This window comes from Pristiophorus japonicus, chromosome 8 (genome assembly GCF_044704955.1).
Source record: "Pristiophorus japonicus isolate sPriJap1 chromosome 8, sPriJap1.hap1, whole genome shotgun sequence".
Classification (NCBI taxonomy): Eukaryota; Metazoa; Chordata; class Chondrichthyes; family Pristiophoridae; genus Pristiophorus; species Pristiophorus japonicus.
The window spans coordinates 177618882-177639057 of NC_091984.1; the positions used below are offsets into that span (position 1 = coordinate 177618882).

The window sequence follows — 20176 nt, forward strand, 5'->3', positions numbered from 1 at the left end:
CATCCCTGGAATCAGTCTGGTGAACCTTCGCTGCACTCCCTCAATAGCAAGAATGGCCTTCCTCAGATTAGGAGACCAAAACCGAACACAATATTCCAGTGAGGCCTCACCAAGGCCCTGTACAACTGCAGTAAGAGCTCCCTGCTCCTATACTCAAATCCCCTAGCTATGAATGCCAACATACCATTTGCCTTCTTCATCGCCTGCTGCACCTGCATGTCAACTTTCAATGACTGATGAACCATGACACCCAGGTCTCGTTGCACCTCCCCTTTTCCAAATCTGCCGCCATTCAGATAATTTTTGTTTTTGACCCCAAAATGCATTTGCCCACTCACCTAACCTGTCCAAGTCACCCTGCAGCCTCTTAGCGTCCTCCTCACAGCTCACACCGCCACCCAGTTTAGTGTCATCTGCAAACTTGGAGATATTACATTCAATTCCTTCATCTAAATCGTTATTGTATATTGTAAAGAGCTAGGATCCCAGCACTGAGCCCTGCGGCACTCCACTAGTCACTGCCAGCCATTCTGAAAAGGACCCGTTTATCCCAACTCTCTGCTTCCTGACTGCCAACCAGTTCTCGATCCACGTCAGTACATTACCCCCAATACCATGTGCTTTGATTTTGCACACCAATCTCTTGTGCGGGACCTTGTCAAAAGCCTTTTGAAAGTCCAAATACACCACATCCACTGGTCCTCCCTTGTCAACTCTGCTATTACATCCTCAAAAAATTCCAGAAGATTCATCAAGCATGATTTCCCTTTCATAAATCCATGCTGACTTGGACCGATCCTAGTACGGCTTTCCAAATGCGCATCTATTTCATCCTTTATCATTGATTCCAACATTTTCCCCACTGCTGATGTCAAACTAACCGATCTATAATTACCCATTTTCTCTCTCCTTTTTAAAAAAGTGGTGTTACATTAGCTATCCTCCAGTCCACAGGAACTGATCCAGAGTCGATAGAACATCAGGCGCCAGGAAAACGCACCTCGAGCATTTTAACCTGAGCCCCACGCGGTTGAGTCGACTAAGAATCTCCTCCAGGTTCTGCAGATGCTCGACTGTGTTCCGACCTATGACCAAGATGTCGTCCTGGAAGATCACGGTGTGCGGGACGGACTTTAGTAAACTTTACATGCATCTCTGGAATATCGCCGCCGCTAATTGGATTCCAAACAGGCACCTGTTATAAACAAAAAGACCTTTGTGCGTGTTGATGCAGGTGAGGGCCTTCAATGATTCCTCCAGTTCCTGCGTCATGTAGGCTGAAGTCAGATCCAGCTTCGTGAACGTCTTTCTTCCCACCAGGGTTGCAAAGAGGTCGTCAGCTTTTGGTCGTGGGTATTGGTCCTGCAGGGAGAACCGATTGATAGTTTCTTTGTAATCGCCACAGATTGACGATGCCGTCTCCCTTGAGGACTGGGACAATAGGATTGGCCCACTCACTGAACTCGATCGGTGAAATTATGCACTCTTGTTGCAGCCGGTCGAGCTCAATCACTACCTTTTCTCTCATCATGTACGGTATTGCTCTCGCCTTGTGATGGATGGGTTGCACCCCCGGAATTAGGTGGATCTGCACTTTTGCTCCTTGGAATTTCCCGATGCCTGGTTCGAACAGCGAAGGAAATTTGTTTAAGACCTGGGCACACGAAGTGTCGTCAGCGGGCTATAGCAGTTGGACGTCGTCCCAGTTCCAGCATATCTTTCCCAGCCAGCTCCTGCCGAGCAGCGTGGGACCATCGCCCGGTACTACCCAGAGTGGTAGCTTGTGCATCGCTCCATTGTAGGAGACCTTTACGGCAGCACTGCCGATTACAGGAATCAGTTCTTTTGTGTAAGTTCTTAGTTTCGTGCGAATTGGAGTAAAGACTGGCCTTGAGGCCTTGTTGCACCACAACCTTTCGAAAGTCTTTCTGCCCATGATGGACTGGCTTGTGCCCGTGTCCAGCTCCATTGACACCGGGAGTCCATTTAGTTCAACATTCAGCATTATTGGGGGACAATTCGTGGTGAATGTGTGTACTCCACGTACCTTTGTCTCCTCGGTCTGAGGCTCTGTTTCTTCGTGATCCTCCTCTGCAACATGGTGGTTTGCAGGTTTAACAGGCTTAGCAGCTCGCCTGCACACTCATTGGAGGTGTCCCATTGTTCCACAGCCCTTGCAAACGTATCCTTTGAATCGGCATGAATGGAAACGGTGATCACCCCCGCAGCTCCAACAAGGTGTTAATGGCCTTGCATTTATCACCCTTGATGGTGGACTCTGAGACATCTGCGGACGTATAGCTGCAGGTATGTGTGACCTGCCCTGTACGTTCCGATTCGAAAACAACATCACTTTGTTCACAGTACTTGTAGCAGCACTTGTGTGCTGAGAAATTTGCTTAGTATTGTCACTGGTGACAATGAACGCCTGGGCTATCACTATGGCCTTACTCAAGGTTGGGGTCTCTACAGTCAAAAGTTCGTGGCCAATGCCAAGTACGAAAAAGTCTCTGAGCATGTGCTCCAAATGTCCTTCAAATTCGCAATGTCCTGCAGGCCTCTTAGCTCGGCGACATAACTCGCCACTTCCTGGCCTTCAGACCTTTTGTAGGTGTAGAACCGGTACCTCGCCATCAGAATGCTTTCCTTTGGGTTCAAATGCTCTCAGACCAGTGTGCACAAATCGTCATACGATTTCTCCGTGGGTTTTGCTGGAGAGAGCATATTCTTCATGAGGTTATACGTTGGTGCCCCACAGAAGGTGAGGAGGATTGCCCTTCATTTGGCAGTGCTCTCTTCCCCATCTTGGCCACGAAATAGTCGCTCCACATAAGTTTCACAATCATCGCCCTCCAAAAATTTCTCCAGGATGCCCACTGTTCTCTGCATCTTTGGCTTCGCTATCTGTATCTCATCGCCAGTTGTTGTGTATGGAGAAAGAGTCAGACTGAATACTGTGAGCTCAAAGTAACGTGTGACCGTAGTCTTTTATTGCAGGTCTCCAGAGTGCCTCTCCAACCTGTGAAGCCTTCTTAAATACCTGTGCTCCCAGGGGATTATGGGATTCCTTGGGACGCCAGGGAATGAGCCCTCTGGTGGCTTTACAGAGTAAATACGTCCACATATATAACACTTTTGTTTTTATTTTCAGTTCAGAGGCGTATTCTTCTGATACGCCTCCGACCGCAAATTCAGGGCCATTAATGCGCAGTCGCATGTTTGATGAGGCATACATATAAAAACATGCGCAGTATTAATGGTTCTTTTGAAAAGACGTATACGCTCGCTGAAGACAATTGACACCTATCTTTCTATTTAATTTCTGCTCAGGTTCCAGTAAGCTAGTCATCAGGGTAACATTTGAACTAAACGGTGTCATCAATTACACATGTCTGTATAAATGGAAATGGTCATGAAGGTAAAGTAGCTGGGGTAATGATGCCTCCTTCTATAATAATAACATTTCTATTAATCTTAAATAAGTCAACAACAACATATTGAGCAAATGTAATGGAACATACTGCTCAAATTCATGTCAAATTCATAGTCTGCAATCTAGTCCAATGCATAAGAACAAAGAACATATGAAATAGGAGCAGGAGTAGGCCATTTAGCCCCTCGAGCCTGCTCCACCATTTAATAAGATCATAGCTGATCTGATCATGGGCTCAGCTCCACTTCCCTGCCCGCTCCCCATAACCCTTCATTCCCTTATCATTCAAAAATCTGTCTATCTCCACCTTAAATATATTCAATGACCCAGCCTCCACAGCTCTCTGGGGCAGAGAATTCCACAGATTTACGACCCTGTGAGAGAAGAAATTTCTCGTCATCTCAGTTCTAACTGGGTGACCTCTTAATTTTAAAACTATGCCCCCTAATTCTAGATTCACCTATGGGTGTAGACATCCTCTCAGCATCTACCCTGTTGAGTCCCTTCAGTATCTTATATGTTTCAATAAGGTCACCTCTCATTCTTCTAAACTCCAATGAGTATAGGCCCAAACTGCTCAACCTTTTTTCATAAGTAAACCCCTTCATCTCAGGAATCAACCTAGTGAACCTTCTCTGAACTGCCTCCAAAGCAAGTATATCCCTCCTTAAATAAGGAGACCAAAACTGTGCGCAGTACTCCAGGTGTGGCCTCACCAATACCCTGTACAGTTGTAACAGGACTTCTCTGCTTTTATACTCCATCCCCCTTGCAATAAAGGCCAACATTCCATTTGCCTTCCTGATTATTGCTGTACCTGCATATTAACTTTTTGTGTTTCATGCACAAGGACAACCCAGGTCCTTCTGTACTGCAGCATTTTGTAATTTCTCTCAGTTTAAATAATAATTTGCCTTATTATTTTTCCTGCTAAAATGGATAACCTCATACTTTCCCACATTATACTCCATCTATCAAATGTTTGCCCACTCTTTTAGACTGTCGATATCCCTTTGCATATTTTTTGTGTCCTCCTCACAACTTGCTTTCCCACCTATCTTTGTATCATCAGCAAACTTGGCTATATTACACTCAGTCCCTTCATCCAAGTCAATAATATAGATTGTAAATAGTTGAGGCCCCAGCACCGATCCTGTGTCACCCCACTAGTTACTGTTTTCCAACCGGAAAATTACCCACTTATCCCGACTCTCTGTTTTCTGTTAGTTAGTCAATCTGCTATCCATGCTAATATATTATCCCCAACCCCGTGAGCTCTTATCTTGTGCAGTAATCTTTTATGTGGCACCTTATTTAATGCTTTTTGGAAATCTAAATACACCACATCCACTGGTTCCCCCTCATCCACCCTGCTCATTACATCCTCAAAGAACTCCAACAAATTTGTCAAACATGAGTTCCCTTTCATAAAACCCTTTCATGTTATTATTGATAGTGTCTGTTCAGTATCGATGCTATATTTCTGTTGTCTGCCTGTAGCATCTCATGAATATCAATTGAAGATAATTACCATAAGGTTTCATTTAGTTTTTATTTTTTGTGTCATGTATTCAACCAGCAATGTAACCCATGTATAATCTGACCTAAGTTGTACACTGTGAGAACAATGACCACTAGGCGGTGAACTTGTGGGAGACACTACTAACCTGGACCTTCAGAGATAAAAGGGGAAGCTCCACCCACTTCCTGCACTTGAGTGCTAAGGAATAAAGGACAGGTCACAGACTGACCTTCTCTCAAGCATGGGCCTCCTGTGCATTTATACTGTATAGTAAGGATGTATCACTTTGAATGCAGCACCATAATTTTCCCAGTGACCTTCAAGTCTGCATATGTCGGTTGAGAAAATTGTGCAGACTTCATGAAAGCTTGTTGAACAATTTGCTAGTTGATTTGTTATCGTTCATCAGTTTGCTTCCCGAAAGGGAACTGTATTATATAATCCCAAATCTTATATAGAAATGTTTGTATTATTTATAGATTCTCTATATGTAACTTTCAGTAGGTAATATTAACATTAGTACTTGAGACGGGTTTGTTGGAAATACTTGTGTGCAATCTTCTCTGCTACAGTATTATCAAGTTCCTTTCGAGTTATATCCAATATGGACCAAAAAGACTGCGGCCATGGCTTCCTATACATGCTATCACAGGAACAGAAAGCTTGGGGTCACTGAGGCGAAATGGAGATCTGCACAACTCTCTGTATGAAAGCTGTTTTAAATCAAGGATGCATTCAGAAAAAAGATTAAATAATTAGCCACATAGCCATGGTTAGGTCACTTTAAATGCTAACTAGTATGTGTCAATTTAAATAAATACAAATTACCATTCATATTTAGCTTCATTTCAACAATGTGATTTCATAGTCCCTTATACTCAACATATTTGAAGATACAGAATTAATTAATTCTTTCCAAAATAGAGCAACAGTTTTCTCAGCTGTAATGTTTCATCATTATTAAGTCAGCACAATTATTTTGCATCTTTATGCTTTAATTATTGAAATAGTTATCGTTGCCCGGTTATCACAGTCCATAAGCAAACTAAAGGTCGCCTCTTGTACCTAAAGCAGTTTATTTACCAATCATGTTTCTTACCATTTGGTTTCACATCTTGGAGTTCAGATAAAAGAGAAGCCTTGAGAGCATTTAGGGAATCAGCGTTCAGTTTTTGAGTGCTTGCAATCTGGGAATCTGGAAATAAAAAATATTTCACAAAAATGTTTCATCACACTTTCATTGCTTACATGAAAGCAGCAACATTGGGATCCAGATGCTTGATCAGGACATTGTACTTCTAAATACCGTTTATTCGAATCTGGTTTGAATCAGTCCCATAAAAGAAATACAAAAGCAAAATACTGTGAATACTGGAATCTGAAATAAAAACTCTGTTTTACTCTCCACAGATGTTGCCTGACCCACTAAGATTTCCCCATAAAAGAGATAGATTGTTTCGCATTAGGAGGTTCACTGATCTGACAAGTGTTGTGCACAGATTGCTGCTAACCTCACAGTCTTTCCACTCCGCAAGGGGCGAATCCAGTCGGTGTGGGACAGACTTCACTTTTGCTGTGCTGTCAGTCATCTTAAAGCTAATTTCCAGCTGGACTTCAGCACAACATATCTGCAGCCCCTTTACATGGAAGAACCGGTTGGCATCTGCCATGTGACAATTCCTGGAACATCTTTGTGTTAGAAACAGTGGGCTCAATTTTCCCCAGTGATTTGCACTGTTTTTTTTGTGCGTGCCCCTTTTTTTGGCCTAAATTTAAAAATCCAAGTTTCCCCAATCATTGTGCGCCAGGGTAACTCAGTTAGTTATGATTTTTTTTGGTTAGTTTTTTTTTGCATCATAACCTAATGTCTGCACCAGCTTTTCACAATTATGCAAGCTTGGCCAATTTAAATTTCTCTTCGGACAACGTATGTGACCACTCCCTAAAAACCTTCTGGGCACTTAAGGAAAACCAGCACACATTAAAAAAATCGGCGCAGAAAGCCACCATTGTTTTTATGCAAAGTTTTGGAGAGAGTCAAGAACACATAAATATGCATAATCAAGCTTAAATTTTTAAAACTTAAAATGCAGGAAATGGAATTTTAATGGAATTCTTTAAGTTTTGATTTTTTTTAAACTGACACGTCACCACCGAACGTCTCCAAACTGGGCTCGAGGGGTCAGCCGGCAGAATTGGTCCCTCGCCCGGACACAGGGGCTTGGCTTGAAAATAAGCCCATGGATGGGGGGGGTTGTGGAATGTGAATGGAAGGTATGAGTAGCCTTATACTTTGCATCAAATGAAGCCCGGGGTGGGGGGGGAGGGATTCCCGATCATTGCGCCTGCTCAGACCTGGGTTTGGTCCATACTAGGGCATCGACCTTGGGGTGAGAGAGATCAAAGAACCTTGTCCTGCCTGCTGTTTTGAGCTCCTTGCAAAGGTACGATTTAATCATTGGGGAAATATTGACAATGTGATACCTTGTGCAAGCCTCCTGCATGATGGTGCTGCGGAGGAGACATTGCATGAGGAACCTCTGAGCACGTAGGGTGATGGGGCAGGAGGCCTTACCCATGTTGGGTATATCGAAACAGGTGTTCGTACCTACACCTGAGTGATGCAGACTGTGACAGAACGCTGCATTTCTGCAAAAAAGTTGTAACTGAGATTTGTGAGATAGTAAAAAGCAGACCTGCAACCTAGAAGCGTCAGGAGGACTGCTTTGTTAGTTGAAGTGAAGGTTACAGCTGCACTTTCATTCTACTCTAGGGGAGAGTGGAGAGCACCAGTTCCCACTGTCATAGGAGAGAGAGTGGAGAGCACCAGTTCCAACTGTCACAGGACAGGAGAGCGGAGAGCACCAGTTCCCACTGTCACAGGACGGGAGAGTGGAGAGCACCAGTTCCAACTGTCACAGGACGGGAGAGTGGAGAGCACCAGTTCCCACTGTCACAGGACGGGAGAGTGGAGAGCACCAGTTCTAACTGTCATAGGAGAGAGAGTGGAGAGCACCAGTTCCCACTGTCACAGGACGGGAGAGTGGAGAGCACCAGTTCCAACTGTCACAGGATGGGAGAGTGGAGAGCACCAGTTCCAACTGTCACAGGACGGGAGAGTGGAGAGCACCAGTTCCAACTGTCACAGGACGGGAGAGTGGAGAGCACCAGTTCCAACTGTCACAGGAGCATCCAGTCGTGCCCCGGTAACTGCCCCCAAAGGAAGTGGAGTGTGGGAAATTGCACTCCGCTTCCATTGAGGGGTGGTAAGGCCAATTCTGTGGCAGGAGCGGGACTTGCACGCTGGGGGCAAAAATTCCCGGCCCCAGAAGGTTACCGCCCCCAAGATGGGAGCCTGTGCGGGGAGGCAGAGGGAAGATGAGGGGAGGTGGGGGGGCGGAGAAACCCAGGGCGGGGCACAGGAGGGGCCACATTGCAGCGGAGGTCTGGGGGGGCAAAGTGTGTTGGAAGGGTGGGCCTGGGGGCTCTGTGCCTCGGTGCGGGGAGTATTCAGAGTGGGGTGGACGGGTTGACTGCGCAGATGGCGTTTGGTGGATGTGGTGTGGTTGGCGTTGCGGGGGCGTGGGTCCAGGGTGGCCGGGGCTAGGGGCTCGACATCTGGGGGTGTTCGGCATTTGGGAAGGATTCTGACGGGACGGGGCGGGTTGGGTGCGGGGGAGTGTTCCCGGTGTTGGGTGGGTCCGAAGCCGGGGGGGGAGGGATTGCTCTTGGGATGGGGGGTGGGCTGTTTGGGGCTGGGATTGGGAGACTTCTTCACTCAGGGAGTTGTTGGCCTGTGGGGTTCCCTGCCGTGGAGAGTTGTTGATGCCAGTTCATTGGATGTATTCGAGAGGGAGTTGGATGTGGTCCTTGCGGCTGGGGGGGTGTGGAGGGGGCGTGGGGGGGGAGGTGTTGGGGTGGGTGATCAGCCATGATCTTGTTGAATAGCAGTGCAGGCTCGAAGGGCCGAATGGCCTACTTCTACACCTATTTTCTATGTTTCCATACATCTGGATCATTCCAGACCACAACTGGGGATGTGTGCACCATTTCTCAACATGCAACACATATCTGCATTTGGCAGGTGACTGCTGCACTATATGCCCAGAGGAGTGAATACATAAAGTTCCCATGACCGCCCAGGCAATGCATGACAGGGCTGTGGGCCTCTCCAGGATTGCTGGCTTCCCAAAGGTACAGGGCTGCATTGATTGTTCCCACATTGCCTTGCAAGCACCTTCGAAGGATTCCGAGATGTACAGGAACAGAAGAGGCTTCCACTCTGATAATGCGTAGCTCGTGTGTGACGACATGCATCGCATCGTGTCAGTTGATGCAAGATACCCTGGGAGCACCCATGATGCATTCATCCTACACGAGAGCATTATATCTGCCATGTTTCAGCAGCAGCCAGAAGGGCAGGGCTGGGTGACAAAGGGTATGGCCTCAACACCCGGCTCACGACGCCCTTACGCATAACCTGGATGGAAGCTGACCAGGAACACAACATGTCACACATTGTGACACGCAGCAAAATAGAGAGGACCATGGCATCTTCAAGCAGCATTTCCGATGCCTGGCTCATTCCGGAGGCTACTTGCAATACTCCCCTGAGATTGCCGGTCAGTTCACTGTTGTATGCTGCATGCTGCATAACTTAGCCATCATGAGGCAGCAGCAACTGGTAGTAGAAGACCCACCTGAGGTGAGAGTGGCTGTTGATGATGAGGAAGATGCAGACGAGGAGAAGGAGGAGGACGAGGATGAGGAAGCCATGCAACTACCTGAACCAGGAACACGATGGCGTAGGAGGGCGGGCCATCATGCCCCTTTAACGATTGCTTGCGGCAGCAGCTCATCCGTAAATGCTTTGCTGCCTGAAGGCTCAGCGGCAACTAATGCAAATGGACCATGTTTACTGTTTGGACCTGTTTCGTAATGTTGTGTTGTGTTAATGGAACAAATGATAGAAATAATTATTGTTTACTTCAAAAAGTTGTGTTAATAATGGAATAATGGAAATGATTCAGTTATAATTTAAAATATATTTTATTCAAAAATTTAACCAACATTTGTTTGTACTTAACTTAACTATAACAAAAATATTCTTGTATCAAACTTTAAAGTTTTCAGTTAAGATCACTTACAAACTTTAACATCACGTACAAACTCAAAGATCACTTAAAAACTTTAAGATCACTTACAAACGTTTAAAGTGACAAATTTACATAACTTACAAAAAACTTTTAATTTGAGAAGTTACAACAAAAATAAACAACAACAACAACAACAGCAGCAGCAAAGAAAGGCTGTACCCATCTCTCCTCCACCTTATTCTAAGACCGCCCGCTGCGCTTGGTCTTGTTGACTCCACCCCTGCCCGCAGGCGGTGACGCAGCGTTTCTCGGGTTGGTACCAAGCTTATTCTTTCGAACATCTCGGGTACTGCGCATTTCTTGATGGGGGTGGTGGGGGGGGGGGGGGGGCAGTGGCAGCGGTGATAATGTGGAGGGCCCAGCTTGGGCCTCTTCAGAGGCTGGTCTGGGGATTGGAATTGGAGTAACAGTTGGTTCTGTCAATGGGCGCGGAATCTGGGTATGTTCCCTTATTGCAGCAGCTAACTTTGCCATCCCCTACCTCAAGTGCCCTGATAATGCGTCAACCACCTGCAACATTCCCTCCCTCATGTTTGTGACAGTATCTCAGCTACCAGTGACATGCCCTCCCTCATGTTGAGCAACAGTGTGTCAACTACCTGCAACATGCAGCAATGAATGAATATGATATAATTGGCATCACGGAGACATGGCTCCAGGGTGACCAAGGCTGGGAACTCAACATCCAGGGGTATTCAACATTCAGGAAGGATAGACAGAAAGGAAAAGGAGGTGGGGTAGCGTTGCTGGTTAAAGAGGAAATTAACGCAATAGTAAGGACGGACATTAGCTTGGATGATGTGGAATCTGTATGGGTAGAGCTGTGGAATACCAAAGGGCAGAAAACGCTAGTGGGAGTTGTGCACAGACCACGAAACAGCAGTAGTGAGGTTGGGGACAGCATCAAACAAGAAATTAGGGACGCGCGCAATAAAGGTACAGCAGTTATCATGGGCGACTTTAATCTATATATCGATTGGGATAACCAAACTGGTAGCAATACGGTGGAGGAGGATTTCCTGGAGTGTATTAGGGATGGTTTTCGAGGCCAATATGTCGAGGAACCAACGAGAGGGCTAGCCATCCTAGACTGGGTAATGTGTAATGAGAAAGACTAATTAGCAATCTTGTTGTGCGAGGCCCCTTAGGGAAGAGTGACCATAATATGGTACAATTCTTTATTAAGATGGAGAGTGACACAGTTAATTCAGAGACTCGGGTCCTGAACTTAAGGAAAGGTAACTTCGATGGTATGAGGCGTGAATTGGCTGGAATAGACTGGCAAATGATACTTAAAGGGTTGACAGGCAATGGCAAACATTTAAAGATCACATGGATGAACTTCAACAATTCTACATCCCTGTCTGGAGTAAAAATAAAACTGGGAAGGTGGCTCAACCGCGGCTAACAAGGGAAATTAAGGATAGTGTTAAATCCAAGGAAGAGGCATATAAATTGGGCAGAAAAAGCAGCAACCCTGAGGACTGGGAGAAATTTAGAATTCGGCAGAGGAGGAAAAAGGATTTAATTAGGAGGGGGAAAATAGAGTATGAGAGGAAGCTTGCCGGGATCATAAGAACATAAAAAGACTGCAAAAGCTTCTATAGATATGTGAAGAGAAAAAGATTAATGAAGACAAATGTAGGTCCCTTGCAGTCAGATTCAGGTGAATTTATAATGGGGAACAAAGAAATGGCAGACCAGTTGAACAAATACTTTGGTTCTGTCTTCACGAAGTACTAGGGGACCAAGGGTCTAGTGACAAGGAGGAACTGAAGGATATCCTTATTAGGCGGAAAATTGTGTTAGGGAAATTGAGCGGATTGAAGGTTGATAAATCTCCGGGGCCTGATAGTCTGCATCCCAGAGTACCTAAGGAAGTGGCCCTAGAAATAGTGGCTGCATTGGTGATCATTTTCCAACAGTCTATCGACTCTGGATCAGTTACTATGGACTCGAGGATAGCTAATGTAACACTACTTTTTAAAACAGAAGGGAGAGAAAAAACAGGTAATTATAAACTGGTTAGACTGACATCAGTAGTGGGGAAAATGTTGGAATAAATGATTAAAGATAAAATAGTAACGCATTTGGAAAACAGTGACAGGATCGGTCCAAGTCAGCATGGATTTATGAAAGGGAAATCATGCTTGACAAATCTTCTGGAATTTTTTGAGGATGTAACTAGTAGGGTGGACAAGGGAGAACCAGTGGATGTGGTGTATTTGGACTTTCAAAAAGCTTTTGACAAGGTCCCACACAAGAGATTGGTGTGCAAAATCAAAGCACATGGTATTGGAGGTAATTTACTGACATGGATAGAGAATTGGTTGGCAGACAGGAAGCAGAGAGTTGGGATAAACGGGTCCTTTTCAGAATGGTAGTCAGTGACTAGTGGGGTGCCGCAGGGCTCAGTGATGGGACCCCAGCTCTTTACAATATACATTAATGATTTAGATGAAGGAATTGAGTGTAACATCTCCAAGTTTGCAGAGGACACTAAACTGGGTGGCAGTGTGAGCTGTGAGGAGGACGCTAAGAGGCTGCAGGGTGACTTGGACAGGTTAGGTGAGTAGGCAAATGCATGGCAGATGCAGTATAATGTGGATAAATGTGAGGTTATCCACTTTGTGGGCAAAAACACCAAGGCAGAATATTATTTGAATGGCGGCAGATTAGGAAAAGGGGAGATGCAACAAGACCTGGGTGTCATGGTTCATCAGTCATTGAAAGTTGGCATGCAGGTACAGGAGGCGGTGAAGAAGGCAAATGGTATGTTGGCCTTCATAGGTAGGTGATTTGAGTATAGGAGCAGGGAGGTCTTACTGCAGTTGTACAGGGCCTTGGTGAAGCCTCACCTGGAATATTGTGTTCAGTTTTGGTTTCCTAATGTGAGCAAGGACATTGTTGCTATTGAGGGAGTGCAGCGAAGGTTCACCAGACTGAATCCCGGGATGGCTGGACTGACATATGAGGAGAGACTGGATCAACTGGGCCTTTATACACTGGAGTTTAGAAGGATGAGAGGGGATCTCATAGAAACATATAAGATTCTGACGGAACTGGACAGGTTAGATGCGGGAAGAATGTTCCCGATGTTGGGGAAGTCCAGAACCAGGGGACACAGTCTTAGGATAAGGGGTAGGCCATTTAGGACTGAGATGAGGAGAAACTTCTTCACTCAGAGAGTTGTTAACCTGTGGAATTCCCTACCACAGAGAGTTGTTGATGCCAGTTCATTGGATATATTCAAGAGGGAGTTAGATAAGGCCCTTATGGCTAAAGGTATCAAGGGGTATGGAGAGAAAGCAGGAAAGGGGTACTGAGGGAATGATCAGCCATGATATTATTGTATGGTGGTGCAGGCTCGAAGGGCTGAATGGCCTACTCCTGCACCTATTTTCTATGTTTCTACGTAACATTCCTCCCTGATGTTCACTGACAGTGCATCAGCTACCTGCGACATTCCCTCCCTCATGTGCACTGACGTTGTTTCCGCTGCCTGAGGCATTCCCTCCGTCATGTTTCCGGACAGTGTTCCCATTTCTCATGAGAGTGTTGTTACTTCTCCCATCAGTCCTGATTCCTCATCAGCCACCCCACTGATGGTGTCCAGGAGTGATCGCGTAAGTTCAATGCTCTCCACATTCATTGCCATCATGTGAACCACATCTGTTAGATCCTGCACCTCAGGAGAGCGCTGTCAAGCTCTCCTTCCCCTCCTCACTCTGGGTGAGGCTCGCAGCATCCCACTGGGACCCGCAGCCTCGGATGGTGGGGCCCTGGGTGTGTCTCACTCATCCCACTGGGACCCACAACCTCGGACGGTGGGGCCCTGGGTGTGTCTTGCTGCATCCCACTGGGACCCGCAGCCTAGAATGATGGGGCCTTGGGTGTGCCCCACTGCAACCCACTGGAATCCCTAGCCTCGGACTGTGGGAAACCATGGAATGTCCCAGCAACACTCGTACCACTAAGGAAAGGGGCTGGCAGCTCAATGGACGGCACCTGCACCTTGTCCAAAGTGAGTACAACAGTGGGGGCGTTATCCATCCCCTCCCCCTCCCCCTCACCCTCATGCTCTTAGTCTGGAAGGTGGGATTGGATGATGTTCTCCTCTTCAGGCTCGGCCACGTCTGAATCTTCAGCTGCATCGTCAGGGTTGGCCTCAAGGTTTGCAAAATATAACAGAACAGTTAAATGGTTAGCAGCAGAGGAGGGGGCAGGGTGGGATGAGTAGGCTCACATAGCGCAGGCAGCAGGCTGATTTGAAGGACCACGATGAATGATAGCACATTGCATCAACCGAAGCTTGGCTGATGGAGACATCCCCATGAACCGAAGATTGGCTTGCCCCCATAGTACTTAACATTTAGCAAAGCCAGACTGTGCAGACTGTGGGATTTGCAGGACTTATCCTCTCTCTCGAGCGTGGGCCCAGCTTGTGCAGTGGTGGTTGCTTTTTTCCAGGCAGGACCCATCAAAGCAGCGACCCTCTCTTCCAAGGGTGTCAGTGGCTGCAGATTTGCCGGGCCTCCTCCTGTTCGAGTTCTTTCCCATTTGTTGTATGCCATCTTCCTCTGCAAAGATGAAAATATAACTTTTTAGAGAGGGTGTCTTTCTGCTGGGTGGGACATTTACAACTGGTCACATTTACAATTGCAATTCCAGTGAATAAATGAAAATATTACTTACAATAACGACTTGAGCAAGGTCCTGCCACTTCTTTTTGCCTCCAGACCTTGAGGTGGTCACCATTGCACAGTAATCTTCTGCAAGTTGGCTACAGCATTTCTTCACTTCTTTTGGTGGAACATTTATGTGACCTCTGCTGGTGTCCAGCTCATGCCATCTGGCCTCAATCGCAATAACTAGTGCCTCCACTTCATCCTGTAAGATATTCTTGGTCCTTGAGCCGTGTTGCATCTTGTATTGCAGCTCCGATTTTTCCAATGAGAATTAAAGTTTTCACACACAACTGGCGCTTTAAAAATGGCTGAATGCAGACTGAGAACTGTACTGGGCATGCGCGTCCATAGGAATAATGTCAAAAACGTCCTTTTTTTTCGTGCATGCGCAGATGGGGGCTGCATCGTTTTTTTCGGCGCAGACAATAAGCTCCACCCCCCGAAGCTACAGGGCAGGCTGCGCAGCGCCAATTTCAAAAAATAGAATAGGGAAACTTGCTACTTTTTTTCTGGAGTAGTAGGGGCCAAGAAAAACGGGCGTAACTCTGGCAATACGCCAAAAAAAGGCACTGGGGAAAATTGAGCCCAGTGCAACAGGCGGAGTTTTGCTGGTGGGTCATGGGTGGGGTGGGGCGCGGCAGTGGGCGGTCGTAAGGAAACCTTTGATCATGACTTGCATTCAGATTCTAAATAGGTTTGCAAAGATTCACTCTAGAGGAATTGTAAAGATGTTTTAAATTTATTCTTTGCGCTTTGTCTGGTAGTACTGAATAGCCGATATCTTACTGCATACATTTACGATGCCTCCACATAACAGCCAGAAAAGTCCAGTCTCCCGTGACCCCACCACCTCTGGTGAGCAAATGATTTCATTTATCTCACAGTTTACTAAAAGCCGCAGACACTGTCTAGACTCACACGTAAACAAATGATTTTGTGCGCAATGTATTGGCCGGTTGTTAGGGTACAGAATTATACAGCAACATGGGTAGAAATTGGTCTGAGCGGTCTGATATTAACAGTGGAAACGAATATTGGGTGGAGGGTATAACTGGCAGTCCATACCATACCGCCCGTTTTACGCGTTTGCTACAGACCAATTTCTAAATGAGTCACAGACAAGCAATGTCGACTGGTTCAAGCGCAAACCGACACATATCTTCTTAGGGTTCAGTAATGTAACAGCACGTAAGTCTATCGGAGTATCAATACTTGCTTGCAATAATGGCCATTGCTGTCACAACTACGAGGCAAGAAAGGCAGAATGTAAGAATAATGCAGAGATTTCTGTCTCTATTTCTTGGTCCTGTCAATCGAGCCCAGTTGAATCCTAAGTGAGAATATAGAAATAAAGCAAACTTAAACAATGAAGAAATGAACGATAAAACAGTTTTTACAAAATTAAAATCTATATAGGTTTTAATACTATTAATTACCTTTGTTGATGAATAGATAGTTTTCACTGTCATATGTGTGTAAACTCTGGATGGTGTCTGTAGAAGGTCCTTCGTCCATTGTACTTGATTGATTCACATTTGCGAATGTAACTGGAACTGTTGAACCTATGTGGTTTCAATGCTGAAATCAAATGCCCTGTGTAAATATATACATATAATTTTGCTGTCTCAACGATTCTCACATGGGGATTTTATGAATTACAGATGCACTGAGGAAAAAAAAACTTTTACAGTACAGCACAGTGAAAGGAACTGAAACTGTGAGTGTAACCAATGCATTTGCACTGAAGAAGACCTATACTGCTGAACCAAAGTAAGGTTCAGCCAAACTTGAACTACCACAGCCTTAGAAGTCATGAGCCCTGTGGACAAGGTCATGATTGAGTTTTAGGCGCCGTCGCTGTTTTATTTTTTTCAGTAACCCGAGGCAAATTCGTTCTCATCCGGAAAGCAATCAAGTCCTCACCAACTACTGTTAACGGCCGCCCCAAATGGATGTCGCACAAAATGAGGTAAATTGATGTGGGGGCATGGTGGTAGCTGGAGCAGCACAAACCTTAAGTGCAACGCCGTCCTGGTGGTGTTGCACGAGGGATCCGGGACCAATCTGTAGTCCTGGTGCGGCGTTGCTGCTTCGCCGTGCGTTTGTGTGCGAGGCTGTGAAGCTCGCAACGCATAGTGGGCAGTGAGGATCTCTGAAATTTAAAGGCCCATACATATTGAAGCAAAGGAAAATAAACATAGAAACATAGAAAATAGGTGCAGGAGCAGGCCATTCGGCCCTTCAAGCCTGCACCGCCATTCAATATGATCATGGCTGATCATGCAACTTCAGTACCCACCTCTGCCTTCTCTCCATGATCCCTTTAGCCATAAGGGCCACATCCAACTCCCTTTTGAATATATCCAATGAAATGGACTACATGCTTTCTGTGGCAGAGAATTCCACAGGTTCACAATTCTCTGGGTGAAAAAGTTTCTCCTCATCTCGGTCGTATATAACTTACCCCTTATCCTTAGACTGTGACCCCTGGTGCTGGACTTCCCCAACATCGGGAACATTCTTCCTGCATCTAACCTGTCCAGTCCCGTCAGAATTTTATACGTTTCTATGAGATCCCCACTTATTCTTCTAAATTCCAGTGAGTATAAGCCTAGCCAATCCAGTCTTTCCTCATATATCAGTCCTGCCATCCCGGGAATCAGTCTGGTGAACCTTCACTGCACTCCCTCAATAGCAAGCACATCCTTCCTCAGATTATGAGACCAAAACTGCACACAATACTCAAGGTCTGGTCTCACCAAGGCCCTCTACAACTGCAGCAAGACCTCCCTGCTCCTATACTCAAATCCCCTTGCTATGAAGGCCAGCATGCCATTTGCTTTCTTTACTGCCTGCTGTACCTGCATGCTTACCTTCAATGACACCCAGGTCTCGCTGCACCTCCCGTTTTAGTAATCTGTCACCATTCAGATAATAATCTGCCTTCCTGTTTTTGCCACCAAAGTGGATAACCTCACATTTATCCACATTACACAGCATCTGCCATGCATTTGCCCATTCACCTAACCTGTCCAAGTCCCCCTGCAGCCTCTTAGCATCCTCCTCGCAGCTTGCACTGCCACCCAGCTTAGTGTCATCTGCAAACTTGGAGATATTACATTCAATTCCTTCATCTAAATCATTAATGTATATTATAAATAGCTGGGGTCCCAGCACTGAACCCTGCGGTAGCCACTAGTCACTGCCTGCCATTCTGAAAAGGACACGATTATTCCCACTCTTTGCTTCCTCGGTCCTCTTGTATTTTCGGGAGGTTATTCGTGTCTTCCTTAGTGAAGACAGAACCAAAGTATATGTTCAACTGGTCTGCCATTTCCTTGTTCCCCATTATGAATTCACCTGATTCTGACTGCAAGGGACCTACATTAGTCTTCATTAATCTTTTTCTCTTCACATATCTATAGAAGCTTTTGCAGTCAGTTTTTATGTTCCCTGCAAGCTTACTCTCATACTCTATTTTCCCCCTCCTAATTAAACTCTTAGTCTTCCTCTGCTGAATCCTAAATGTCTCCCATTCCTCAGGTTTGCTGCTTTTTCTGGCCAATTTATATGCCTCTTTCTTGAATTTAACACTTTCCCTAATTTCACTTATTAGCCACACCTGTGCCACCTTTCTTTTTTTTATTTTTATGTCACACAGGGATGTACAATTGTTGTAGTTCATCCATGTGATCTTTAAATGTCTGCCATTGCCTATCCACCATCAACCCTTTAAGTATCATTCGCCAGTCTATCCTAGCCAGTTCACATCTCATACCGTCGAAGTTTCCTTTCTTTAAGTTCAGGACCCGAGTCTATGAATTAACTGTGTCACTCTCCATCTTAATGAAGAATTCTACCATATTATGGTCACTCTTCCCCAAAGGGCCTCGTATGACCAGATTGCTAATTAATCCTCTTTCGTTACACAAGACCCAGTCTAGGATGACCTGCTTTCTAGTTGGTTCCTCGACATATTGGTCTAGAAAACCATCCCTTATACATTCCAGGAAATCCTACTTCACAGTATTGCTGTCAGTTTAGTTAGCCCAATCAATATGTAGATTAAAGTCGCCCATGAGAACTGCTGTATCCTTATTGCATGTGTCCCTAATTTCCTGTTTGATGCCATCCCCAACCTCCCTACTACTGTTTGGTGGTCTGTACACAACTCCCACTAACGCTTTCTGCCCTTTGGTGTTTCTCAGCTCTACTCATATAGATTCCACATCATCCATGCTAATGTCCTTCCTTACTATTGCGTTAATCTCCTCTTTAACCAGTAACGCTACCCCACCTCCTTTTCCTTCCTGTCTATCTTTCGTGAATATTGAGTACCCCTGGATATTGAGTTCCCAGCCTTGGTCACCTTGGAGCCATGTCTCCATAATCCCAATTACATCATATCCGTTAACATCTATCTGTGCAGTTAATTCATTCACCTTATTACGAATGCTCCTTGCATTGAGACTCAGAGCCTTCAGGCTTGTTTTTTTAACACTCTTTGTCCTTTTAGAATTCTGTTGTAATGTGGCCCTTTTTGATTTTTGCCCTTGTTTTCTCTGCCCTCCACTCTTGCTTTTCTCCTTCCTACTTTTTGCTTCTGCCCCCTTTTTACTTCCCTCTGCCGCCCTGCATAGATTCCCAAACCCCTGCCATTTTAGTTTAAACCCTCCCCAACAGCACTAGCAAACACTCCACCTATGTCATCGGTTCTGGTCCTGCCCAGGTAAAGACTGTCCAGTTTGTACTGGTCCCACCTCCCCTAGAACCGGTTCTCACCCCCTTGCACCATTCCTCAAGCCACATATAAAATGCACTGATTCAATACATTCTTCAGCCCTTTCTGTCTTTTAACAAATAATCAATATTTAAAAGTTCCAATTGCCAATATTCAGCACTTAAAGCTGAATTACCTTCCCAAACTCAACAAATGGAAACACAGCCTCAGTGCTACCACAAATGGCTCAGCAAGCCAGGGAAGGGGCACTCAGGTTCTCGGACACAGCATTCTAGCTTTGTGTAGGTGGTCAACACTGCAAAACAGGTCCTCTACCCACAGGGACCAGGAGGCCCCCCAGAAAGAACAATGTGGGAGTACATTACCAAGGCCATCAATGCCAGCAGTGTCAACCCCACCACCTGGCTCCTGTGCCCAAAGAAGCTCTATGACCTCAGACTAGTCAAGGTCAGTGAATGCATCTTCAAAAGACATCACTTACCAACTGAACCACTAGCCTCACACACTGCTCAATGCAAGACCCCTTGGTTAAGATCACATTTAGACTAGTGCGTACAGTTCTGGTCGCCATATTATAAGAAGGATATAGAGGCACTGGAGAGGGTGCAGAGATGATTTACAAGGATAATACCAGAA

At 45.6% G+C, this 20176-nt stretch overlaps 1 protein-coding gene across 5 annotated transcripts in view; it reads right to left on the reverse strand.

Moving 5' to 3' along the window:
- The window catches only part of LOC139268836 (hepatic lectin-like), a 105523-nt gene that overhangs the window by 46462 nt on the left and 38885 nt on the right, over nucleotides 1–20176 (reverse strand). For 3 of the 5 annotated variants that reach the window (XM_070887587.1, XM_070887582.1, XM_070887584.1), the window contains 3 exons: nucleotides 16236–16377; nucleotides 16016–16129; nucleotides 6055–6150 (listed from right to left, as the gene is read on the reverse strand). In XM_070887587.1, the coding sequence (XP_070743688.1) occupies nucleotides 6055–6150; nucleotides 16016–16129; nucleotides 16236–16314 (289 nt within the window). In that variant the 5' untranslated portion in view covers nucleotides 16315–16377. Of the gene's footprint in view, nucleotides 1–6054; nucleotides 6151–16015; nucleotides 16130–16235; nucleotides 16393–20176 lie in introns of all 5 variants that reach the window. The other 2 variants (XM_070887583.1, XM_070887586.1) reach the window with 1 other exon arrangement.